Raw genomic sequence first — 27,096 nt, forward strand, 5'->3', positions numbered from 1 at the left:
TAGCAATATATGATTTATTTGTTCATTTATATCCTTCCTTGCTTTAGAGGAGTTTTGAAGGTGACAGCAGTGATATAAAGTATTTATGGGTTGAATTCATTCCACTGATAGGAAGGATTCAATAGTCTTGGGTCTCTCTGGAGGAGTTTCCATGATGTGGACAACTTATCCATAAGCGTTTTGAGGGAAATACTGTTAACTTGGTTTTGAAATAATATGGGTCTGCAAAGGTCAAGGGACTCCTTTCCCATTTATTTTGACATTATTCCTAGAACACGAGACCTACCTAGCTAGCTGTGATATTATTACAGACTAATAAAGGCTGACTGGTTTCCCTTTATTCAGTGAAAATAATCCTTGCTAATAAATGAATAGTGTGGGGGAATAGTTTCTAAGTCCCTCAAGGATTTCATAAATGTCCATGTATAAACCATCATACACAAACAACAGAAACTTCTTCACTCTTCATCAAAGAAGTCAGGCCCCCGATGTTTGTTTACTAGTTCAGGCTATCACATACAGAAATGAAAATACATTAACACCAAGACTAACAATGCCCCATATCAGCAGATATTATATCAGAGGACCTGACACACACACACACACACATATATATATGAAGATTCCTCCTTCCCCAAGTTGGTGATGTTTCATAGAACTTGGCTCAAAGGTCCCTCATACAAAGAGGAGAACACACTGTAATGGTCCAAAGGCAGGAGTTTTGTGTTCAGCCTGCCTCTGCAACTTTCATTACTTAAAGTGGAAAGTCAGGCGAAACCCAGTTCTGAAATTTAGCAAGTCCTCATCTCACAATGTGACCAAGGACATTAAAGAAAATGCCAGGAAACAGGCAGAGGGCATCGCTCAAAAGTGTGGCTTAGCAGGAGCAGGGGTGCAGAGCGTAGGTACAAGCAGGTTGGCGGGGAACAGGTAGCACCTCCCTAAGCACCTTCCTCCAAGGGAAGTCTTTTCAAGAGTTTCAGTGACAGTGGGTTGACACATGTCGTCAATGCCTTTGACGACATGATGTGAAAGGAAGCAGGTGAGGATGAAGATGGAAAGACACATGAGAGGGGTGGGGGAGGGCAGACAGCATCGTACCTTCCTACTCCCAAAGCAACCCAAAGGTGCTGCCCTACTCTGGGGCTTGCTCCCTTTGACATTCCAAGGTGATGCTGTCTGTGATGAGCAGTCCTTTAGGATGGAATATTATTCTGCTGCAGAACTGGCCAGAGAGGGGGTGGTTTGCCCCGGACAGGAGCATGAGCTATGTTTGACACGGCAAGACGATGACTGGGCAGGGGAAAAGGGAACCATTCAAGAGAATTCAGGCATCGAAAAGGGAGCCCATCTGGAAAACCATGAAGGTTTCTTCAAACCCTGAGGTTCTACAGTTCTATATATGAATAGGTCCTATGGAAAAAATATTAATTCATATGAGAAATAAAGAGCTTCCTTGGTGGCTCAGATGAAGAATCTATCCGCAATGCAAGAGACCTGGGTTAGATACCTGGGTCAAGAAGACGCCCTGGAGAAGGAACTGGCAACCCACTCCAGTATTCTCACCTGGAGGATCCCATGGACAGAGGAGCCTGGTGGGCTACAGTCCACGGGGTCTCAAAGAGTCAGACATGACTGAGCAACTTTCATATGAGAAACAAACACCCAAAAAACAAAATGAAAAGCAAAAAACAATCCTTTCCCCGCACAACACAGCAGAACATGGTTAGTCTATCTTAGAATGGTAATTGGACTTAGGTGGGATTTGCCTTTGCATTTATTTTTAAAAAAAATGATTAGACGATGAAATGAAATACAATCCCTGGTTACAAATATTAAGTGGGTGTGGATGTAGAACTCTGGATCAGTAGTTAAGTTCGGCTAATACAATGTCTCTGCTGCTAAAAGTAAATTAATTATGGAAATCTCCATGAGTCCACAAAAACTCTGCTCACAGTACCTGACCACGCTCCCTCACATTCTTGTACGTGTGTATACTTTGTGGCTAAAGGAGCACATTTGCTTTGATTGTGGAGCTCTTTCCAGACCTTAAGAGCTGCAATTCTAATTTTTACACTGAGAAAATACTCAAAATGTGTTCCCTTCTGGGGGAGTGAAATGCTGCGCCTCTTTCAAGAGGCAAGCCCTTAGAAGCCCATCAGCTGTTGTTCCAAACCTTCAGGCTCCAGTTTTGTAGCATCTTTGTCCTGCATTTTCTGAAAGGCTTTGAGCTCTTGGACGAACATTCTTCTAGTGGCAATTTTAACATAGCTGAATGCTTTCATTTGTGCTGCAGGTAGTGTACACAATAATAGACATCATTCAGTGAATACTATTCCCATATAGAAGTTCTCTTCCAAGAATCATTTGCCAGCTGCCCTGCTGTGGGATCAGAGGGTGGGACACTTTTGATTTTAGACATATGGAAGGGGACAGTAGGAGCTGGGCTTTTAGCAACAGAGCTTTCTGGGGCCCTGGGGTAAGTGTTATACTTCTCGTGGCAGAGAACAAAGACCTCACCGTTCACACAGAGCCCCACTGAGATTATGAACCACACACATGGCAAAATACTTCACTGAAATGTAGACCAAGAGCACTTTCCTTCAGAAAGATATTCACTGGAAGGACAGGGGCTGAAGCTCCAACGTTTTGGCCAACTGATGCAGAGCCGACTCATCAGAAAAGACCCTGATGCTGGGAAAGACTGAGACAACAGGAGAAGTGGGTGGCAGAGGATGAGGGGGTTGGACAGAATCACTGACTCAATGGACACGAGTTTGAGCAAACTCCAGGTGACAGTGGAGGACAGGGGGACCTGGCCTGCTGCAGTCCATGAGATCATGAAGGGTCGAACATGACTTAGTGACTGAACAACAACAAGTTCAGGGAGAAAGCTGAATAAGCCAAAGGGAAAGCTGCCTATCTGTTATTGTTAGCGAGGTGAGGGGATCCTGGCCACACTTTCTGAGCTCTAAGCACATTTTGGCCCCTCTTCGATCATGCTCCAGAATTACTTTTTCCATTTTTCCCTCCCCATGCTGCGTCTGTAACACAACCACTCTACGTAGTTTATCTCAGGAAATGACAATTGGCTGTCGAAACCCATACAAATTGATTGGATATGACAGCTTAAAAGAATAAATATTCTGCAGAGAAGAAAGTTTTTACTTAGACTCTTGTATTTTCGATCCCTTTTTAAAATCCCTTCTTGCTTAATTTTATTATTTCAATTAGATCATTTAAAAAATCAACACATCACATGCCAACCTCCCCTAAGAGCAATCATAAGATTTGATGATTTTTCTGATACACACGCTAGGGTTTCAAATTTGCATTATTTTATCTACCAAATTAACTCTGAATTCTAAACCAAACTAATGCCGCCATGTGTTTTTAAACATCTCTAATCCAAACCATCTGGAGAGGCATGGCTTTGCAGAGGCAACCCTTCCAGGACACTCTGTGGATTCTGTCACTGCTTGAGGTTTTGGCAAGCCATCAACATTACTGTAATTCTCTTTTCTGAAATATAGCTTTTGACTAGGATTTGAGAGTCTTGGGTGTGTGCATGCAGGCACTTGGGTACACTTTTGCTCGTCTCTTTCTCTTTTCAGAAGATCATATTTACAACAAACTTCAAGAAATACAGGTCTCTGTTGTTTACAGAGGATAAAATTGATTTTAACTACTCAACATTATGTTAAGAAACACACCTCTCTGTACATAGGTACTGGAAATACTTTTTAAACAAATTAAAAGAAGAAAATATATCAAGTTTAAAGAGCAGCAACTATCAAAAGTATAAAGTGATTATGGCAATAATGATTTGTAGATGTAACATATGAACTCAGTACATTTAAGAGGCGATCATAACTAAAAATCAACTAAGCTAAATCTTTGCCTAAGAAAGCAACATCTTGTTTAATTCTTTGGCTACCAGTGAATATATTTAAAAAGTATAAATAAAAACAAAATCAGATATGAGCATGCTAAAAGCAAACCATGGACCACTTGTCACAACAAAGGCTAAAAGAACTTTCCCTGGGGCTTTGCTGGTGGTTCAATGGTCAAGAATCTGCCTGTCAATATGGGAGACATGGGTTCTATCCCTGATCTCGGAGGATCCCAATGCTGTGGAGCAACTAAGCCCGTGTACCACAGCTACTGAGCCTGAGCTCAAGAGCCCAGGAGCTGCAACTACTGAAATCCCTCTAGCGCCTGTGGTCTGCAACAAGAGAAGCCACTGCAATGAGAAGTCTGCGTACCACGACTAGAGAGCAGCCCATACAGCAACAAAGACCCAGCACAGCCGAGTAAATAATTAAAAAACTTTCCCTGCAAGTAAGGAGGCTCATTCTCCTTCCACAAATTCTTTGATAATAATGCTTTTAGACAAGCTCAAAACTTAATATAAAAAATGGACAGATCCCCCGTTTTTGCTAGGAGCCACTGCCCAAAATAAATTTTAATAATGATGGGACTGCTGGGAAATCTGACTGTACCTGTATGTATTACATCCCTTTCATCCAATAGTATGAGGCAACCTAAAGACATACACAAACTGGAAGGTTTCCCTGAAGCTCATCAAGGGGGAAGATGTCTATTCTTTAGAAACAGATGGGCTGAAGTCCAGACTGAGTCTGTGTTTAGAACATAAAGACGCCAAAGCAATGCAAAGGCCCCGCCTCAGAGGTGGTTGCAGCCCAGAACACCCTTGCGGGGGGGGTGGGGGGGCACTAACATGGTCTGGAGCCTCACCACAGTCCATCTCTGGCTGCTATTTCCTTTCCTGCAGTGAGATCCTCCACCCCCACACCTCTGAGGGAGAGGGGTGCCTCTCTGAGACCTCTCTTTCCTTTGAGACCACCTGGTAGAATTTCAACCTGCTTCTGCCTATATTAAAATACTGTAGGATAAAGGAAAAGCACAATCTGAGATTTCAGAGAACGGATGCCCCAACCAGGGGGACTGGAGCCCAAGCCTTTAGGAGACACAGCTCCTAACAGAGATGCTAATCTGGTCTCAGATGAAAGTAGAACATGGGTCAGCCTCATGGTCTTTATTCTCGCTCCAGGGTCTACAGAGTGAGCTCAGCATGGCAAAGGGCCAGCGCATCTCTACGGAATTCAATGCAGCCACATGAGCTACAGTGGGCTTCTTTACTAGTGGTAAAGAACCCGCTTGCCAATGTAGGAGACACAGGTTCGATTTCTTGGTTGGGAAGATCCCCTGGAGGAGGGAATGGCAACCTACTCCAACATTCTTGCCTGGAGAATCCCACGGACAGAGGAGCCTGGAAGGATACAGGCCATGGGGTTGCAAAGAACTGGACACGATTGCACACACACACGAACTATAGAAGAGACCAGTGGGTACTCTTATGAAGCCTGTGCCTGAGACAATCCGTGTGAGTAACTGAGCCATGAAAACGAGGCATCTGTACCCATCTGTATATGGGGGAAGCAGACCAGCAGGGATCCTACTGCAGACACGTGTCGCAACACAACAGTCAGTTCAGTCAGTCAGTTCAGTCGCTCAGTCGTGTCCGACTCTTTGCGACCCCATGACTCGCAGCACGCCAGGCCTCCCTGTCCATCACCAACTCCCGGAGTTCACTCAGACTCACGTCCATCGAGTCCGTGATGCCATCCAGCCATCTCATCCTCTGTCATCCCCTTCTCCTCCTGCCCCCAATCCCTCCCAGCATCAGAGTCTTTTCCAATGAGTCGACTCTGCATCAGGGGGCCAAAGTACTGGAGCTTCAGCTTTAGCATCATTCCTTCCAAAGAACACCCAGGGCTGTTCTCCTTCAGAATGGACTGATTGGATCTCCTTGCAGTCCAAGGACTCTCAGGAGTCTTCTCCAACGCCACAGTTCAAAAGCATCAATTCTTCGGCACTTGGTCTTCTTCACAGTCCAACTCTCACATCCATACATGACCACTGGAAAAACCATAGCCTTGACTAGATGGACCTTTGTTGGCAAAGTAATGTCTCTGCTTTTCAATATGCTACTGGGTTGGTCATAACACAATAGTATCAGTTACCAAAACACTGAGATGACTTTGTACTTGTTAGAAAAATGCTTTTTCCCACATCCTCCCAGTGCTCCCCTGCTACTGGACCCCTGCACCCTCCCTCTTGCACCCTTCAGTCATGACCTCCCCCATTCAGCACCTAAAGGTGAGATGCCTAACACAAAGGGGGCCCTAATCCATGCTCTCTGGACAGTACTGTACAGATTGTTACATACTTAGAATTTCAGTCCTGCATAGTAAATAACTGACACTGGTGCCTAACAGTGAATGCTTTATACATACTGCCTCCTGCCCATCCCGTGCATGTTCAGTTGCTCACTTGTGTCCGACTCTTTGCAACCCTAAGGACTGCAGCCTGCCAGGCTCCCCTGTCCATGGGATTCTTTAGGCAACAGTACTAGAGTGAGTTGCCATGCCCTCTTCCAGGGGATCTTCCCGACCCAGGGATCAAACTCAGGTCTCCTGCATTGCAGGCAGATTCTTTACCGCTGAACCTCCAGGGAAGCCCCAACTGTTTCCTGTGCTGTGCTCAGTTGCTTCAGTCATATCTGACTCTGCAACCTATGGACTGTAGCCCATCAGGCTCCTCTGTCCATGGGATTCTCCAGGCAAGAATACTGGAGTGGGTTGCCATGCCCGCCTCTAGGGGATCTTCCCAACTCAGGAATCGAACCCATATCTCTGGCATCTCCTGCATTGTAGGTAGTTTCTTTACCCACTGAGCCACCTGGGAAGCCCCAACTGTCTCCTAGGACTCAGTAAATATCTCGTCATTTAGTCATGAAACAAGTTTAAATGATTGGGAAGGCAGAACTTTGTAACTGCTCAGGTGTCCTCTTCACTTGGCTCTTGTATATAAAGAGCACACATGGGGGTCTAATGAGAGGAGATGGCCATGGTGATGGGAATCAGGGCATGGGGGGTACTGGGGCCAACTGAAGAGTTCTTGTCGGGAGGGGATGGCCTCTTCTCAGCTCTAGCCTATTGTTGCCATAGTGGGTACCCTGTAAGTGTACGGATAAAGGAATGAGTGAATGGATGAATACGTAAGGTGAGATTTCTTTGTAAAATACTCAAGTAAGGAAAATAAGAACACCAAAGTTTAAGCGTCCTTCAATGAGACGGACTATCATGCAGTAACAGAGAAACAACCAAATTTAAAGAGAATGCTTTTGTCTCTTCAAAGCATGTTCCCCTATTACTATGGGATTATGTTCTCCTCAAAGTCATATGTTGGAGTCCTAAAACTCAGAGTGATGTTATCTGGAGACGGGTGCTTTGGGAGGTAATTAGGTTTAAATGCGGTCATAAAGGAGAGGCCCTCGTCAAGGTATTAAAATATGAGAAAAGCTCGCTCACACTCTCTCTCTACATGAGGACGGACCTAAAAGGCAGTCACCTGTAAGTCAGGGAGAGTCCTCACCAGAAACCACAACAGCTGGCACCTTGATCTTGAACTTACCTGCTCCAGAACTGTGAGAAAACTGTTTTCTGCTTTCTAAGCCACCCAGTCTGTGATACATTATTATGACAGTCTGGACACACTGTTCAGTGCTCGGTCATGTTCAACTCTTTGCGACCGCGTAGACGGCAGCCCGCCAGGCTCCTCTGTCCATGGGATTCTCCAGGCAAGAATACTGGAGTGGGTTGCCATGTCCTTCTCCATATTATCTCTTTTATCCTGACAATAATCCTAAGAGGTAAACAGATGTCCATTGGCATTCAAGCCAGACCCCTGATAACACTCATTTCCATTAGACCAAGCTCTTGGGACCTGAGTGAACGGCCAGGGGGCAGGGTGCGGAGGACAAGCAGAGTTACAGGCTGGAAACCTCACTCATGCTGTTTCCTGGAGCTCACTGCACAGCACCAATGATTCCTGGGCAATTCCTTGATGAAGCACAACTGCAGAAAGCCCAGTTCAGACCGTTTTAGCACAGTGCATGGCAAGAGGAGAGAAGGGCATTTAGGCGACTGAATAAAATCTTCAACACTGAGTTCTCTGCCTCCAACCTGTGTGCACATCAATGGGGCAGAGCAAACATTAATAAATCTTAGGTAGCTTTGTAATAACACTGAATGTCAGCTTGATCACTTGCAACATGACATGGCAAGATGAAACAATTTAAAAATAAGTTGTTCAAAGATGGGCTCTCTTTTACAGCATCCCTTGCATGTAATAATAGCTCGCTTGGCCACTTGTCAGGTATACAGCCCCTTCAATGCTATTTTCAGATGAAGAATTGCCCCTGATACTATCTATTTGTTATAATCCTGCTGATAACTAATAATCTCCCTAGATGTATCCTAATGACCAGTTTTGCTTCTTATGTTAATTTTTAGCGAAGATTCTAGAAAGCAGGCAGATAAAGAATGAAAGCTGGCAAGGCAGTTTCTCTGCTGCCAGCTTCCTGGGTTGAAACAGAAAAAGAAAAGTTCCTGCTGTTTGATTTAATAAGAATCAGTGTCTAGCTCAAGCCTCTCTCGTCGGACCAGTCTTACTCAATTGGCATAAAAAAAGAGTTTCCAAGTGTCTGCATTTCATTTCAGCAAGTACATGTAAATTCCCGTGTGAAAGTGAAGTGAAAGTCACTCAGTCACGTCTGACTCTTTGCAACTCCATGCAGTCCATGGAATTCTCCAGGCCAGAATACTGCAGTGAGTAGCCTTTCCCTTCTCCAGGGGATCTTCCCAACCTAGGGATCGAACCCAGGTCTCCAGCATTGCAGTCAGATTCTTTACCAGCTGAACCACCAGGGAAGCCCAAGAATACTGGAGTGGGTAGCCTATCCCTTCCCCAGTGGATCTTCCTGACCCACGAATTGAACCGGGGTCTCCTGCATTGCAGGCGGATTCTAACCAACTGAGCTATCACCGTGTGCTTTTTCCTAAAGACACAAAATAGCACTGCTGTGCTGCTGCTGTTCTTGTCTGGTCCTTATAACCTGAATCTTTTGTGTAAAAGTTTAATTCTATCTTTGTGTCACCTGAATTCCTTAATTACCCATAACCATGTACCTCAAAATGCATCTCACAACCTATACAAGCGACGATGCTGGTTTGCTCTTCGGGGTCTCTCCATCCTGCATTGCCTTTGAAAACTGGGTCTTACATTCGTCGGCCCGTCCTTATCCATGGAGTTCATTCGCCAGTCACTAAGCACCTAATATGTGCCCTCACTTTGTCAGCCCGGGAATTCATATTGAATATATAACCTAGTTGTCACACTTTTTTTTTTTTTTTTTTTCAAATTTATTGGGATATAGTTGTTTTCTCTTCATTCATCCCTTCTCTTTTCTGACCTCTACAGAGTAACAGGGCTTCCTTCCCTGGTGGCTCAGTGGTAAAGAATCCGCTTGCTAATGCAGGAGATGCAGGTTCCAGCGCTGGGTTAGGAAGATCTCCTGAAGGAGGAATGGCAACCCACTCCAGTATTCTTGCCTGGGCAATCCCATGGACAGAGGAGCCTGGAAAGCTACAGCCCATGAGGTCACAAAAGAGTCAGACATGACTTAGCGACTAAACAACAACCGAGCAACAATCACTTTCCACACTGAAAAGCTTAGAAAATGACTTAAAAAAAAATCAGTGAGGCCATAAGGAAGCTACCCTCCCTTAATTAAAAAAAGAATCTGTAAGTCAAATTCTAACACTTTTCTGGTCATAAAATACCTTGGGAAATTCTTTTAAATTAATGTATATCTTTGTGTCTATAGCTGTTTTGTTATTTAGATTACATGCCACAGTCTGGGCTAGAGAAGGGACGAAAGTTGATGGGAGAAGAAATCAAGTTTATTGCAATAAACCTCACAGCTCCACCAGAGTTGGAGGAAGTCTCCTTTCTATGACGTGACGACAATGCCTCACCAACTACCCCGTGGTCACTCGGCAGTGTGGTCAGCCAGGAACAGAGCTGCCTGTCCACTGTGTCCACTGCCCCCACCAGCAGTCCACAATCCCATCACTCCTCCCAGGGAGGTCTGCAGCCTGGGAGAACCTCATGCAGAACCAGACGCTGAATGGCTAAAGCTGTCACTGCAATCTCAATCTGTAATCTTTATAGAACCTTAATGAGAAGAGAAGATGCGGAAAAAGTCAGCTGAGGATTTTAAACACGGGCACAAATGAGGTTAGTTGGTATGAACCCCACTTCACATTCTGCTTCCCCCCGCTCCAACCCCCAAATCAGGAGCGATTTGGGTCTATGTCAATTTCAGGTCATTGTCAGATAATAAGAAGAGAATGCCAAGGACAAAGAAACCAAATCGGGGAAAAAAAAAAAAAAAAAGTAAAAATAAAAACCTCTGACAAAGCCAAGCCTCTAAATATAGCTTTTCCACTTTCCTCAATGCAGCTAATTCTAAGATATGTATTTCTGATTCTACTCATTCTGTTTTAAAAGAGAAAGACCACACCAGGGTAAGCAATGCAGGGTGGTCAGACGCATGATCTAATGACAGTGTGGGGAAGCCACTACAGAAGACGGCAGGAGTGCTGCCAGACGGTGTGGCGGGGACCAGTGACTGACTTCCATGCAGAGTCCACTGATGTTTTCCAAGTACGGATGGCTCTTACTGAAATGAAAATAGAAAACGCAGAACCAGAGCCCATACTAAAAATTCAGTTTAGTAAAGACAGAAGACTGCCCACGAAAGTAGAGGGTATTTGGCCTTGCTATTTTCAGAGAGAAAGGAGCCTTCCTCCAGCAATCTTTTTACCATTAGGATAAAAGCCTGTCAGTCCTCGCAAAGGAACACTGAACCGCTGTCTGTATCCTGCGCATTTGTTTTCTAGTGCCCCAGATGATGTTTTTCTGAATCACAGGATTTGTTTGCAACTACATAGACTTGCCAAAAACACGGAGAATCGGCAGAGATCAGCAAGAAATGGCCAGCTAATGCAGTTAGTCCAAACTGATAAAAGTACAATCATAAGGCACTCGCAGCTCCTCCCTACCCTCAGCCCCCTTTCTTATTAAGCAAACGAATTTTGAAATTATTAGAACATCACAGGAGAATGTGGAAACAAGTTCAACCTACCTAATTTCAGTGAGAGTGTATCTAGAGAGGACCACCTGCAATAAATAAGCTCTACTAATGATTTGAAGGGGAGTAACAAAGAGTGAGAGGTCAGTGAGTGGAGGGTTTGGTTTCTCTCATGTCTCATCCCTGGGTTGGGAAGATCCCATGGAGAAGGGAATGGCTACCCACTCCAATATTCTAGCCTGGAGAATTACGGACAGAGGAGCCCGAGGGGCTATAGTCCCTGGGGTTGCAAAGCATCAGACACAACTGAGCGGCTAACACTTCTACACGTCACTAGTTTTAGTCCTGTGGCCACTCCAAATTCCCCCTGAACTACCATGGCTACGTCACGGCAACCAAACTGTCCTGTTACTTCTTCCCTCCACCTCACCTCCACCCCCCAAGTCATGTGCACCCTCCCTGGGTGTCCAAGTTAACCCTGCGTTGGTCTCCCAAGAGCTCAGCCACACTCAGGATCACAGCACTTCCACAACCACTGTTACTTACTTGGTGGTGATTGAAACTTCATCGAGATCAACTGTGGCAAGATGGGTCACTATCCCAACAGAGATGGTACTCTCCAGGGCACGCTGTGTCACGTTCAACATGGGTGAATCCCCTCCTGGAAAAACTCTCGCTCTTCTGACCACCTCAGAAGCAGACCCCAGCAATGAGTGAGCCACAGGGAATAAGTGTGTGTGTGGGGAGGCGGGGGGGGCAGGGGCGGGGCGTGGTAAGAAGGGGCAGGGAGTTGGGTACGAAATTTCTCAAATAGGGAGCAAAAGCAAGAAATTCCCGCCGCCAGCTTCTGGTCACCAGATGAAGTGAAGATAGTAGTAGGAATTTGGGGGATACAGAGATATCTTAGTATCTTTTGGTAGGATATGAAGAGCACTTCTGACTTGAAAAAAAATCAAGAGCATGTCTTCTAGAACACATACATTGGAGCATTTAAAAAGCAAGTAAAAATAAGGTTAAAGGCATTCTGGTGAAGCTCTTCATAAATGATCCCAAAGATAGCAGGAGACGAAAAGAAAGGATGTTCTTCTCAGTCAATGCGTCAGAAAACACAATTTGAAAATTTGTAAATTCTAGTTAATTCCCAAACCTTCTGGAATTTGTGTCTTCACTCAACTTATTCGTTCCTACTGACCTGTTACTATGCAATGTTGTGAATGTTAACCACATTCTCAAACTGTTATTGTCACAGGCAACCCACTGCTAGTTAATATAATAATAAACATTTTTTTGATGATGATAAACATTTTGTACGCTGACCAAAACAATATAGCGTGTCACTTCTTAAAGTTAAAAAAATTCAGTATATGATTTATACACTATTCAAAATACTGCAAATGGCGCTGTTTTTTTTTTTTTTTTTTTAATGTGCTTCTGTTTATCCCATAATCCTTTTAGTATTTGCTCGGTAATTCAGCAAAACTCTTTAAACTGAATAAAATTAGGATTTTGTGCTTCTATGTTTACAGAAAGAGCATATCAGACTGACAAATTCGATAATCTTAAAAAGAAAGAAAGAAAGAAAAAACTGTTCTCATTTCAAAGGTTCAAAAAATAAAGGTTATTTACTATGCAGACCAGGACTTCTTGTTGTTTTTATGATAGCAAATTAGAAAAACATGGTCAGAGTTAGAGGTTACTCAATCAGGTTGAAGCTAGGACCTTTGTTCCAGCAGTCCTTGTTCCTCAAATTATATCTGATAATGTTCTAAAGTCTAAACATATTTTAGTTCAAAACGATACTCAGCTCTTAGATATAAAATGGCACTAAGCTTTCAAATATCAACAAGTTTACCCAGTCTCTTCAACTGATGTATTTGTTTTCAGAGTAATCCGTCACTCAGGACCTCTGAATTGTCATATCTGAGGAGCTGAAACTTTGAGCTAGAATGTTTGTTTGCATTTTCGTGTGCATAATCATAGGAGAGGGGCATTAATACAGGGGTTGGTATACTGGCCACTACCAAGGCCTATTATTTCAGCAGAGCTGTGGCAACAGAGCAATTGTTACATACTTTCAGCCTGTGTTGTGTCTAATGGAGGAGTGGACCAACGTGTCAGCAGACACAAGCAGTAAAACATCCCAAACTAGTTGCAAACCAGAAACAGTATCTCTATTTCTCAACAATTCAAAAAAAAGAGGATGATAAACCTTCCCCTAAACTGGCTACCAAAGTATTATTATCTGTGAAGTAAGATGGTGCCCGTCAACTTAAAACTGGCGAAATCGTATGTAACTGCATTTCAGAGCGAGGAGGGAACTTGAAATGCTATTGCTCTGCGGATGTCCACGTGGGTGGGCGAACATATGTTCCTGCTAAGCAGAGGAAGTGGTACACCCGGATTTCTTCCTAAGTGCGAGGCCTTTATAAACTCGTCCTCATGGCGCTGTTTTAAATAGAAAGAAAATGACACACAGTCCCCAACCAGGCTTCCTAACTGTTTGGAGAGGGTGGCCACTTTCCCAAAACATTAGGTTACTGTGGGGGAATTTTCCAAAATTGTCAACAATTCCGTTTTTAAGCTCTGTGCTGCTTCTCCACATGAAACAGATGCAAGGCCGCACGAGCTATATTTGGCCTCACGGGAGATGTCAGTTATTTTTGCAGTGCTGACTCCTACCTGACAGTGGAAGACGTACTCTGGTGTGGTTTTCTTAAACTTCATGTTCCAAACCAAGGCTACTCCATCTGGTTCATGGGGAGCATCTTCGTTGTTGTTGTAGGAAGCGACCATCAGCTCAGGGTACTAAATGGAAGAAGTCACAGGATGGGTTACGCCAAGATGACAACACAAGGGAAAGATTCTTATTGCAACAGACGCATGCTGTATTACACACTTGAAATGGTACTTGCTTTTTAAGCTGTGGCAGACTTAATACCAGAGCTTCCCTGGTAGCTCAGCTGATAAAAAAATCTGCCTGCAATGCAGGAGACCCTGGTTTGATTCCAAGGTCAGGAAGATCCCTTGGAGAAGGGATAGGTTACCCACTCCAGTATACTAGGGCTTCCCTGGGGGCTCAGATGGTAAAGAATCTGCTTGCAATGCGGGAGACATGGGTTCGATCCCTGAGTTGGGAAGATCCCCTGGAGGAGGGCATGGCAACCTACTCCAGTATTCTTGACCTGGAGAATCCCATGGACAGAGGAGCCTGATCTACAGTGGATGGGATCATAAAGAGTTGGACACGACTGAGCGATTATAAGCACAGCACAGCACATACTTAGTCCCAACTTCGTGTCTCAGCCCACTGGATCTGGTTTCTACCCGCAACATTCCACATGTGCTTGTCATAGTCACCATCAAAGGACACACGCTGCTGAACCTCTGCGGGATCTGACTCACCATCAAAGCACACACACTGCTGAACCTCTGCGGTATCTGACGTTTGGGCGGCTTCCTCCTCTCTCCTGTGCTGGCTTCCATCACACCTTTCTCTCCCACTCTTCTGAACCACTGTTTTTAGCCTCTGCAGCTCCTTCTACTACCTATGGGGGGCTGGGGCTGTTTTCTGTCCTCTTGTTGGTGTCTGTTCACACATTCTTCCCTGGTGATCTCATCCAATAGCTTTAATTAGCGTTCATATACTGACAATGTTCAAACACTTATCTCTGGGCTTGATTTCTAAGATGCATATTTTACAGCTACTGGAGATTTCTCAGGGCTGTACATAGACACATCAGATGCGATGCACAGGAAAGTGAGCTTGTTGCCTTCTACAAAAAGCTGTTTCAACATTCCTCTCATTAGGACTTTGTACTGACTGTCTGGGCCAGATACTCCAGGTTCATTTTTACCCCTCCCTCTTTCTTCTCTACATGCTGCTTCAGAACTTCCTCAAGACCTTTCAAATGTATGCTTCTTTCTATCCTTAAGGTCAGAGCCTCCTAAATGAATTTCTTGTCTGGATGAAGACAACAGCATTTTAAATGACTTTCTGCTTCCAGGCTTGCCAGGCCCCGCACTCACCTACTCCAGTCTCCATCCTTTGTCAATATGACTTTACAAAACATGTATCTGGCTAAGTCATTTCTCTGCTTAGAAAAGCTTAATGGCTCATCATTACTTTCAAGATAAAATCTAGGTCATTTAGGATCCTTCATGATCTGTTCTTGGAGGAGGAAATCGCAACCCACTCCAGTATTCTTGCCTGGAAAAATCCCATGGACAGAGGAGCCTGGGGGGCTACAGTCCATGGGGTTGCAAGGAGTTGGACATGACTGAGCAACTGAGCTCACACGATCTGTTAGCTTCTACCTTCTCTGCCTAATCTCTTACAACCTACCCCCTTTCCTCCCAACCCCAATCTATGACCCAGCTTCACTGGGCTAGTTCTGAGGTTCATAGGTACAGCCTCTGTACCATGAGTTGACACTCACTCTCACTGAAGAGCCTCTCCTGTGTTGGTTACACTATTAACTTATTTGTTAAGACTCCATGTAGGCGTCAAGTCCTCCAGACCTACTCCTACCTAATCATTCACCACCCCTCATTGCCTCTCATCAGCCCCCTTAGCATTACGTATGTCCCCCTGTTAAGGCACGTGTCAAATTCCCGGTCTATGTCCACGACTAGACTGTAAGCCTTTTGAGTGTAGGGACTTGGTTTTATTGACCTCTGAATCCAGGCCTAGTAAGTCCTAGCACAATAAACGTGTGTCAAAATCTACTGAATTACAAATACTCTTTTTTATGTTAGTGACTCTGTGCTCAGCAGCAAGATCCTATCTTTAATTCTTTGTTGTTAAATAATGCCAACAATTAGAAGCTCAAGTGAAAGAAACTCAAGTAGTAAAATGACTAAGAGGACTCTACGGCAAGTGGAAATACCTACTCACCATACATGAACTCTGCATTGAGCGTTAGAAATAGACAGGTTGAATCTCATGGCAAGTATTTATGAGTCAGAGTACATTATTTATACTATCAGGATTATCAGGATTATAGCAGATCATACCACTCTTTGCTCACAGGTAGTTTAGTTTTTTTCCTTCTTATTCACTATACTGTATATATTTAACATAAGTTTGTCAGTAAAAATTTGAACATCAGCTTTTTTTTTTACTATCAAAAATAATTAAGCCTGAGTCTTCTATGTGTTTTATTCATTCTTTGAACTCCCCCAGCTTAAGAAAGCTGCAGAGAGTTACAACTTACCAGTTGGTGCAGAGGAAGTATAAGCCTGCAATGAGACGCATGTATGTGGCTGCCAGGGGAAGTAATCATTCTTTATTAGAAAACACTCCTCAGCGGATGAATCAAAGGCCTATTAAGAAAGGCCTTTGATTCAAAGCCCACTCAAAGAAACTAACATCCAGATAAACACAGAAGTCTCCAGACTGTCCATCTGAAGTTTAACTAGGTCACATGGGAAAAAGCAACTCTATAAACATCAACACCACTACCCCAGTGGCCAATGAGCAGCCAGATGTGTCTGGAATAATATCCCACAGCTTCACATCTGGGTCTCATCGCTGGCTCCCACTTTAAAAAAAAATCTTAAATTATTGGGCTTAAAACCCCTTTAGAAAACAGGGAGAGTTTTTTTTTCAAATACCAGTGAAATGCTATTGGTGTAATTTCTATAACTGGGATCAAAAGGCCTAAAGATACTGATTAACTCTTAAGTCATGAAAGTGTTTATGATTTCAAAGTCTCCTCTACTATGTCTGTTTGAACATGACTAATCAATATTTTCTTATTTTCCAACAAAAAAAGTAGTCATTCTCTGCATGATTATTGAAATATTAAAATTATTATTTTAAAGAGAATATCAACTCCTGGGAAGTTTGTGATTATTCACAGGGCTGAATTATCTAATAATTAACCTAGGAGAATTTTACTCGGAAATCACCCGCTCTGCTCTCAAGCTGTTTGTTCTTATAAAAAAATAAAACCTGACATTTACTAGCAAGGAAGGAACCAACATGCTTTAAGTGTCATTATGCATCCAACAAGGGGCTGGGTGACATGTTCACTCACTTGATTCTTGCAGTTGTCTAAAGTAAGCAACGGGTTTTCCCATTTCTACAGAAAAAGCAGCCCAGGTAAGAAACCGGGTAAGGAATTTGTTCCAAGTTAAGTTGCTAATAAATGACAAAGTGAGATCCTGCTTGAAGCCTATTTGTTTCAAGACCACGTCTCTTACACTGCGGCATGCCTCAAGTGGCCACCAAGCATATGTAAGGCACTAAAGTATATTAGTCACTCAGTCATATCCAACTCTTTGCAACCTCGTGGACTGTAACCCACCAGGCTCCTCTGTCCATGGGATTCTCCAGGCAAGGATACTGGAGTGGGTTGCCATTTCCTCCTCCAGGGGATCTTCCCGATCCAGGGACTGAACCCGGGTGTCCTGCACTGCAGGCGGATTCTTCCACCAGGGAAGCCTATGTAAGGCACTCAGTTCAATAGGTAAAATGTGGGACAAGACAGAGAGCACACTGGTAGATTTCAGGGGGTGGGGCGTGGGGAGGGGGAGTAGGGCCTTAGTGTTTAATGGAGACAGAATTTCAGTTTAGGAAGGTGAAAAATTCAGGAGGTGGATGACGGTGAGAGCTGTACAACAATGTGAATGTATGTAGCACCACTGAACTGTAAGTTAAATATGGTTAAAATAGTATGTTTTATATTATGTGACTTTTACCACAATAAGAAAGCGCAGGACGAGAATGTCAACAGCGACATGCTTCGCTTTATCGGCACTCACCATTTAGCAGGAGGAGGTGAGCCACGTGTATGGAAAACTGCAACACAAACAGAGAAGCGGGACATGCTGCGATGGAGATAGGAAAGGAGCTCTATCAAAGCCCGGAGGATAGAAGAGCCACTTCAGCTGGAATGCGGTATGCCAGGGAGAGATATTGAAAAGGACTTCTGAGAAGAAATGAGACGGACTGGGCCCTGTCGCATGGGAAAGTGATTAGGAGAGCAGAGATCGAAGAGTATAGACAAGGGTACAAATACTGATGCCGGAGATTTCTCTCGGGTATCGGCCTGGTTCACAATAATTCTCCCAACCCTTGGAAACTACCTCAATACACAGATGTCAAACTCCCCAGGGATAATTCATTCATCCCAGCTCGGGCAATCATATTCTCTACCTTGGTCACTGTAAATTTTGAAATGAGACACAGACTCCCTGGGTTGCAAATGAGTCAAGTAATGACAGCATTCTATTGGTGAAGCCTCTCAAGCTGCCCAGATTTATACTCCTGAGTCCCAGTTCTTTGTCTTTTCCGTGGATTCCCTGAGTACTCCAGTGACTAGAATAAATTTCCCTCTTTGCTGAAGGTAGCCAGGGGTAAATTTTTCTGAACTAATGCAATGGAGAACACATTCAGAAAACAGTGAGGTTATAGCACCTGGCTGGGAGGCAAGTTAGGCGAAGAGATGAAAAAGATTAAAGGGCTGGAGGTGCTTCAAGACATTCTCACAGAAGTCACTGAATACAGGCTAATGATTTTAGACTTTATGCTGGGAGTCATCCTCTGCAATTGCTAATATTTCTAATTAGACCACTACTTTCACTACTATGCCACCTTTATTGAGCACTTTTACTATACTAGACACTTTATTAAAGTCTAAGCTTTTGAAGTACATTAATTCATTTAATACTCACAATAAGCACGGGAGTAAGGTTTGATGACTATTTTGGGAATGAGAAAACTTAAGCCAAGAGAAGTCAGGTGACTTGCTCAAGGTGACATTGAGAGCAAACAGGTAATCATTACAAATAGTAACCTGGAAAAAGTACTTAATGATTCAACAGTGTAGAGAACTGAGGCAGGAAGACCAGATATTTCCTGATACAAGCAAGAAGAAGATGGCATGACATACAGTAGGGATCGATTCCACATGTAAGTAGATTTGAATTGGTGACAGTGGGGGTCTTTTTGCTACCATAAATTTGACTGGGCTTGGCAATTAAATGCGCTATCAAAGATTACTTGAAGGGGGGCGTGGTTGAAGGGGAAGTGGGGGAGGAACAGAGGGAAGTTGGTGCTAGCAGATGTAAGCTATTATGTATAAAATGGATAAACAATGAAGTCCTACTGTATAGCACAGGGATCTGTGTTCAATATCCTGTGATAAACCACAACGAAAAATAACAGAATAAAGAACACACACATACACGTATAACTTTGCTGTACATCAGAAAGTAACACAACATTGTAAATCAACTATACTTCAATAAAAAAGATGATTTGTGTTTGTATCCCGAATGACTCCAAGGCGAGAGGATGCAAATCACACGTGAGAGGAATACACAGGGTGGGAGAAAGATCATAAATCTGGTTCTGTATACAAATGCCAAATCTGTCATGTTGAATGCAGACAGTATTATTGACTCCCTCTGTTAAACAATATTTGATGAACAGCAAAGTTGACATAACTCCCCAAGTGCCCCAATGTCCTTCAGGAGATAATGACTGGGGGCTATTTTGCAGATATTGCCAAGGTAAAGTGTTCTTGTTTAGGAAGAAGACCAAGGAGACCTTTGATCCAGGAGCTCAAAGCGAAGCTATGAGGAATCTCATGGTTTCTTCCTCCCCCACCCTTGCCATTCTGTTGCACTCGTAAGTACACACGTCTCTGCTGGACTCGAAGACTATGCCTCTGTCCTTTTCCTCTTTCTGAACATCACGGGATTCCACATAGATTTACTCAGAAAGTCTCTTCATCCCATAAGTATGTAAACTTGGTACTTTGAACTCCACTAAATTGTTAGGATGTAGGAACTAGGGGTTCTTCGGTGTTGTGTTCATCAAATTCCTTTATTATCCTTTTTTAAAATTTATTTTTAATTGGAGGATAATTGCTTTACAATGTTGTGTTGGTTTCCGCCGTACAAGAACATGAATCAGTCATATGTATACATTTAGCCCTTCCTTCTACAGCCTCCCTTCCAACCCCAACCCACCCCTTTATCCTCACAGATCCTGGAGCTGAGCTCCCTGTCTTATACAGCAGCTTCCTGCTAGCTACCTATTGCATACATCGGAGTGTATATATGTCAATGCTACCCTGGAACTAAGGATTCTCATTCCTTTTTCTTATGCTTCATATAAAATACAGTCTTCAGAACTGCAAACCCCTTCCCCACACTGCAGATGACAGATTACACAAAAATGGGGGAAAACCGATGTAGAGTCTCTATGCTAGAACTTCCGCCCTTTCCAGTTTCTCTTTCAGCAACAAGAACAATACACAAGATCCTGTGTGGAGATGCATCTCCCTGTGGGCAACAGGTAGATGTCCACCCCATGCCGAGGCCACGTGGGGACCAGCCCTACCTGCAAGGGTCCCGCCACCTCCTCCAGGAGCGTTATCAGCAGACCCAGGGACTCAGCAAAAGCTGCCCTTGAGCAATGTGTCAGATAAGGTTCCTGTGTAATCTCCAGACTGTGAACAAGTGAATGAGCCGCACTAAGTGTTTCCTCCACCTTGGATCTCATTTCTGCACACACGACCGAGCGTGCTTACAGACCACCCATGCGCCGGCTGGCAGGAAGTGGCTGGGTACACCCCTGCCTGCATCAGTCTCTGCACGACTGTGCCCCGCATGCTCTCTTGTTCGGATGTAAGAGGAGATTCAAGAGGAGAGAACACTCGCCCACTTTGTGGCTGTTGACAGTCTGGTTGCGGGGGATTACATTCCTCTTCAGTGTTCTGTTCCCCAGCACGATCACATGGGGCTCTTCACATCATCCGCTTCACTGCTCTGCCGGGAACACTCTCTTCCCCCCTCCCTTTCTCTAATCCCAGTCTTCTAAGACGCCCTGTCCAACAAGAGGCACAGACTCCCATCTCCACTGAACCCTGAAAGCACTTGCTATCAGCCCTACGTCATTCAGCACTTAGAACCTCTTGTCTGACTTCTCAGCCCGCCAGGCTTATCTGTCCTTGGGAATCCTCAGGCAAGAATACTGGAGTAGGTTGCCGTGCCCTCCTCCAGGGAATCTTCCTGACCCAGGGATCAAATCTGCATCTCTTAAGTCTCCTGCATTGACAGGCAGGTTCTTTACCTCCAGCGCCACTCAGGAAGCTTGACGTTACAAGGGTGAAATAAAATAATGCCTTCGGAGTAGCTGGCACAGTGCCTAGCATATAAGCAGCACAAATTAAAAGCTAGCCATGGGGACTTTCCTGGTGATTCAGTGGTTGAGAATCTGCCTTCTGATACAGGGGATGTGGGTTCAATCCCTGGTTGGAGCACTAAGATCCCATGTGCCTGGGAGCAACTAAGCCCACGTGTTGTAACTCAAGACGCCTGTGTGCCTCAACTACTGAGCCTGCACCCATGCTCTGCAACAAGAAGCCTGAGCATTGTAACTAGACAAGCCCGGGCACCACAGTGAAGACCCAGTGAAGCCACAATGGGAAAAGAGAGAAAGAAGCTAGCCATGATCACTATTCCCAATAAAAGCACAGATTAAAAGGAAGAAGATGTGCTGTGTATAAGATGTGCTCCCTCATTGCTGTTATATCATTGTCATTACAGGAGGGAACACGGCACGACCACCCAGAGCACAGGCTCGTGAGTTAGATCACCTGAGTTCATATCCTGCCCTCGCCGCAGTTCAGCTGTGTGCCTCGATGTGCATTATGTAACTTCTCACTGCTGGGTAAATGACACAGTAAGTGAGTCGGCCATTCGGCAAACTGGCTTTTGGTAAATCTGCCTGCTTCCCCTAGGAACGTTACACTAGGGAGTTGAGTGCTTTCATTAGGAGTGCTACACTAGGGAGTTTAGTTTGCTTTTTTTTTTTTTTTTCTCTTACAGGCAACAGGGAGTTTTAATCCAGGGAGTAAAGTGATCAGATCCGTATTTTAGAAAGATTATTTGGCTAGATGTCTAGAAAGAAAACGATAGGTGGACAAGTTTGGGTGCAGAAAGACCATGAGAAGATGAGCAATACGACAGGTGTAAGATAATTAGGAGTAGAGAAATGGACAGTCCTCGTGACCGAGTAAGTCTGGGAGATAAAGGAGAGGAAGTTTTTAATGTTGGTGATGAAAGGATTTTTTAGGCCTTTGAGTATGTTGTGATGGCTTTAACACAGAATTGTTGTTTTTGTTCAGTTGCTAAGTTATGTCTGATGCTTTGTGACCCCATGAACTTCAGCATGCCAGGCCTCCCTGTCCTACACTATCTCCTAAACTCATGTCCGTTGAGTTGGTGATGCCATCCAACCGTCTCATCCTCTGTCACCCCCTTCTCCTCCTGCCCTCAATCTTTCCCAGCACCAGGGTCTTTTCCAATGAGTCAGCTCTTTGCATCAGGTGGCCAAAGCATTAGAGCTTCAGCTTCAGCATCAATCCTTCCAGTAAATAGTCAGGGTTTAGAGTAGGCAAAAAGGGACTTTAGATGTGTGGAAATAATGAGTTAGTGATGAATCTGCCATTCTATGGGACACCTGAATGGATCTCTCTCTCTGGGGTGTAAAGTGGAATTCAGGAGGGATTTTGGGCGGGGATAGAAAAAGGCTGCCCATGTGATGGCTGAATCGACAGCAGTGGAAGAGATCCCTTCCCACAGACAGCATGTCCAGAAGAGAGAATGAGAGCATGGTCAGGAGGATCACGGGGTAGAAGAGGAAAAAATAAGTCTTAGAGGAGTTCAAGAACTAGAAGAGAGTCACGTTGTAGAACTCAGTGGAAGGAGAATATTTTTAGACGTTTGAGAGCGTCAACAAAGCTGGGTGACAAAGAGAGGTCAGGGTAGATGAAGGCTTAAACATATCCACAGGATTTGACAAAGCACTGGCGACCTTAGTGAGAGTGGTTTCATGGAAAGAATGGCCTGGCTCCTGGGCTGGTACCTGGCACAGAGTAAGTACTCAATGGATATGAATAACAGAGTGCAAATTTAAACTGAAACTTCAGCAAAATGAGAATGAAAACCATAAGCATACAAGAAAACTGTGGGTCAGGGAACACATCCAAAGTAGTGAGGCAATTCTCTCTTATTTTTTGTAATACAAATGCCATGAGAACACAAGTCCAGTTTGTCCCGACCCAACAACAGTTCTTACCTGGAGAGACCAGTCCATACAAGTGACGACTCGATGCTTGGACCAATGCTCATCGTAGAACTGACGATTGAAAGAAAGGTTGGCTCCAGCCTGGACATCCCTAGGAGGGTTTAAAGATCAAAGACAAATAAGATGCCTCAAAATGGGATTCCATCTCTACTGCTCATATTGAAAGAACAAAATGGCAAGAGCATGGCACACAATACTCTGAAGCCAAAGCATCAATTTAGAGAGCAAACGCTGATCATAAATGACCACTAAAGGCGGTCTCCTTCATGCAAAGTTCTCTCTTACCTGGCCCAGATAAGGTTTCCACATGTTGTTCCAAGCCCGGTGTGAAATGTCAAATTTGTTTCAGGTTCCCATCCTGACCAGTTCTAAAGCATTCTCTTCCCCCTAAAACGTTCTGCCTTGGAGCAGCGTTTACAAGAAATGTCCCAGCTTTCAAGAAAGCACAGCACCCTGGGAGATTCTTTGATATCAGTGTCAACTTATCTGGCCTTAGACCAGAAGTGTACGCATGTTTCACTTTACCTATAATTTCTGGTTTACTGTAGCGGGCTGCTTCCTTGTGCAATAGCAAGTGAAAAGTTGCACAGTGAGACAGGCCTGCTGGGGGGTGGGCAGGGTGAGGGATTCACCAAACCTTGTAGATACTTAACATAGACCAAAATAGCATCCTGGTGGGGGAGGATTACATTTTGGCCAGTGTTGATTTTTTTTTTTTTTTGGCTGATATTCAACTGGCCACAGACCATCCTCTGAAGAACTTTGCAGTGATCATACATTTGCTCCACAAGACTGCGTGTTTAAGTTGGGTCATACTTAAGTTGGGTCTGCGTCAGCAGTTACTGGATCCACATAAAAAGCTATCTAGACTCCTCGGGCCTCAGTTCAGGAATTCCTCCCCACTCACCGTATTTTCTGTTCTTTCTTGCACCCTGCACCACTTGTCCGATTGGGTGACTTGATCTCTGGCTAGGTATTTGGGTTCCACAGAGCTAACTTATTATGATTTTTTCTCCCCTAGCTAACTCTCCCTTGGCTCCACCACTGCAAACTCAGACAAGTAAGGATAGTGTCAGTCACTCAGTCGTGTCTGACTCTCTGCAACCCCACTGCTGTGGCCCGCCAGGCTCCTCTGTCGACGGGATTTCCCAGGCAAGAATACTGGAGTAGGTTGCCGTTTCCTCCTCCAGGGGATCTTCCCGACCCAGGGATCAAACCCACGTGTTTTGCATGTCCTGCATGGGCAGGCGGGTTCTTCACCACTAGCGCCACCTGGGAAGCCCCAAGAGGTACATACACCCAAGATAATACTGTGCCAGGCACCCAGAGGGAAACAGGACTCAGAATATTAAGTGAGCCAGAGAGTAATGGCTTTTTAAAATTAAACAAATATAACGTGTATATTCAAACTACTGTCTCTTTGATATAGTCTATCAATACTATCAACAGTTATGAACATTTTCAGAACTCCCTTCCGAACCTGTTTACATGGCCTTGAGCATCTTCAGTGACGATAGGTTGGCCTTTGACAGTGTATTTGAATTTTAGAAGTAGTAAAATGTCAGGTCTGATGAAAACGACAGGTGATCTCATCTTTTCATATTGTTCCTGGCCAAGAGAAATTGGTGGCTAAACATCAGTTCTGTCTCTTTACAAAGCTCATAAAGTGCCTCCTATTATCTACGTGACGATGGTTGACAATACACTTGCTGAAGTCACAGGGCAAGTTGCTTGGGGCCATAGTTTTATAGACAGGTTTTTTTAAATCTGTAAATATATGCTTGCACATGTGTTTCCTAAAAGGCATATATACATAATCTTACGGTATCAAGAGAGGAAAAAGTTGCCAGTCTCTGTTTATTGCCTTGCACATCAGTTAAGGTTCTCCTGGATCTCATGTTTATTTTCCTCAGCTTCCTGTTTGCTTAGACATCAAAACTAGATCTCCTGGATATAACGTAAATCTCCTCTTACTGCTTATAAGGATGTTTTCCCAGAGGACAATGTACATGACTCTACCAGTCCCTATCACCTGGACTGTCCCCCAGATATCAAGTTCAAAAGCATTTCACCGAAGCACATGATAATTACAGGGAAACTCTAAGCCAGAAATCATAACCAAAGCCCTTAGCCAGAGCTGTTCAGCAAGATCAGCTCTGGAATTTCAGTCTCTTCTGATTTGTCAGGCTTGCAACTTGCCTACTCAAAACATAAATGAGTTCAGAAGCAACAGATAACTTATCACAGTATTTTTTTTTAACTGCACTTAAGAAACTAACCCATCTTTTTCCTCCAGTTCTCGACCACTGTAGTCAAAGAAGATATCGGAGTCTTCTGCCAGGGCTCTCTCAATTACCCGTATTGTCCGATCAAAAAAGATGAGGAACTCCTCTGAGTGAAGGATCTGCTGTTTTTCTTCCTCTGTCAGCTCCCTTGGGGGAGCTTTTTTATGTGAAAGAGATTGTTGGGAAAGAAAAAAAAAAAACAAAAAGGATAATTAAAACATTTCAAGAGGAATCCAACTCTTGAAAGACACTGTTTATCAAAAGAGAAATAGGACACAGTAAAATAAGCCATTGTTAACATTAATTCTAAATTACTCTTAAATTCACACCAAAGGTTTTTTGCAGATGTCTGCATTGCCAGCTTTACAAAAAGATGTCATAAGAGTTGAACAAATCTTACAAATGAAGATGATTGTGTGTTTTAATAATCAGTTCTGAATGTTACTTTCTTTTGAATTGAACTTGAAAAACAGCTCAAATAGTACATAGTAGAGAAATCTGTAAAACCATGTATATTAGGTTGTAAAGCTATGGTTAAGCTGCACTTACCAAATAATTAAGAACTATCTATAATACGCTTCCCTGGTGGCTCAGAGGTTAAAGCGTCTGCCTGGAATGCTGGAGACCCAGGTTCGATCCCTGGGTCGGGAAGATCCCCTGGAGAGGGAAAATGGCAACCCACTACAGTACTCTTGCCTGGAGAATCCAATGGAGGGAGGAGCCTGGTAGGCTACAGTCCATGGGGTCGCAAAGAGTCGGACACAACTGAGCAACTTCACTTTCATAATACGATTCAGATAGCACCTTGCCTCTTTCTACTGATAAATTCACTTTATTTTAGATAGTTGCTTGATAAGGTTGATAGACTGTTATATAAATTCCCCTCAAAAACTAAAGCATGTCCTTGCAAACCCACCTTTACCCAAGATATCTTCTGCTTTTAAACAAACACATGAAACAAATAAATGCTATAAGATACCTCACAATTGTTTTTATGCCTTACTTTCCAGCATGATCAATCATATAAAACTAAATCTGAAGATACAAAATGAGGCCAAGAGAGACTAAATAGCAATATGTCACAGTGTCTGAAAGTCAGCTCACCTCGGAGTCAGGATTAGGTTACAGAAACTATTCCTTCAGTAGCAAAGTTTACATAAACCTATAAACGAAGCGTTGGGAACTCCTCCAGAATGAGAAATCCCTAAGGGCAGAAACTGTCAGCTGAACCATTGTGGCTCTTCAGGAACTCCATTTCAACTTCTGTGCAAAGAGACTTCAATAAGTGTTTGATTGATTATTTCTCTAGTAGGATCAGAAGCTCCTGAAGTTTAAACTTCAGGAGGAGGGCAGTGCATTAAAGGTCCCTGGGTGGAATCACTCACCCACAGCCTTTCCCAAACACTTCCACAACCATCCCCATAACTAGGACCAAAGTCCACCTGGCTACATGATCAGAGGAATCATTTAGGTGCAGTCACCTGCAGCATAAGGTTGTATGGAAGAGTTATTTGACTTGATTAATGGTAATCTTGAAGCCACTGCCTTGAACAAGGACCTACTGTATAGCACAGGGCGCTATGCTCAATATTATGGAACAACCTAAATGGGCAAAAAATCTGAACAAGAATAGATACATGTATATGTATAAAGGAATCACTTTGCTGTACACCTGAAACTAATAC

General features: G+C 43.8%; 1 protein-coding gene and 1 non-coding gene across 5 annotated transcripts in view; one reads left to right on the forward strand and one right to left on the reverse strand.

Annotated features, from left to right (window-relative positions):
* Nucleotides 1-27,096, reverse strand: part of DYNC1I1 (dynein cytoplasmic 1 intermediate chain 1) — a 368,960-nt gene that overhangs the window by 116,253 nt on the left and 225,611 nt on the right. For all 4 annotated transcript variants that reach the window (XM_018047394.1, XM_018047396.1, XM_018047395.1 and 1 more), the window contains 3 exons: nucleotides 25,406-25,568; nucleotides 23,118-23,217; nucleotides 13,703-13,828 (listed from right to left, as the gene is read on the reverse strand). In XM_018047394.1, coding sequence (XP_017902883.1) covers nucleotides 13,703-13,828; nucleotides 23,118-23,217; nucleotides 25,406-25,568 — 389 coding nt within the window. The remainder of the gene's footprint in view (nucleotides 1-13,702; nucleotides 13,829-23,117; nucleotides 23,218-25,405; nucleotides 25,569-27,096) is intronic.
* On the forward strand, nucleotides 25,991-26,062 carry TRNAS-GGA. Its single transcript has one exon. It is a non-coding gene; the product is annotated as a tRNA-Ser (tRNA).

This window comes from Capra hircus, chromosome 4 (assembly GCF_001704415.2).
Source record: "Capra hircus breed San Clemente chromosome 4, ASM170441v1, whole genome shotgun sequence".
Lineage (NCBI taxonomy): Eukaryota > Metazoa > Chordata > Mammalia > Artiodactyla > Bovidae > Capra > Capra hircus.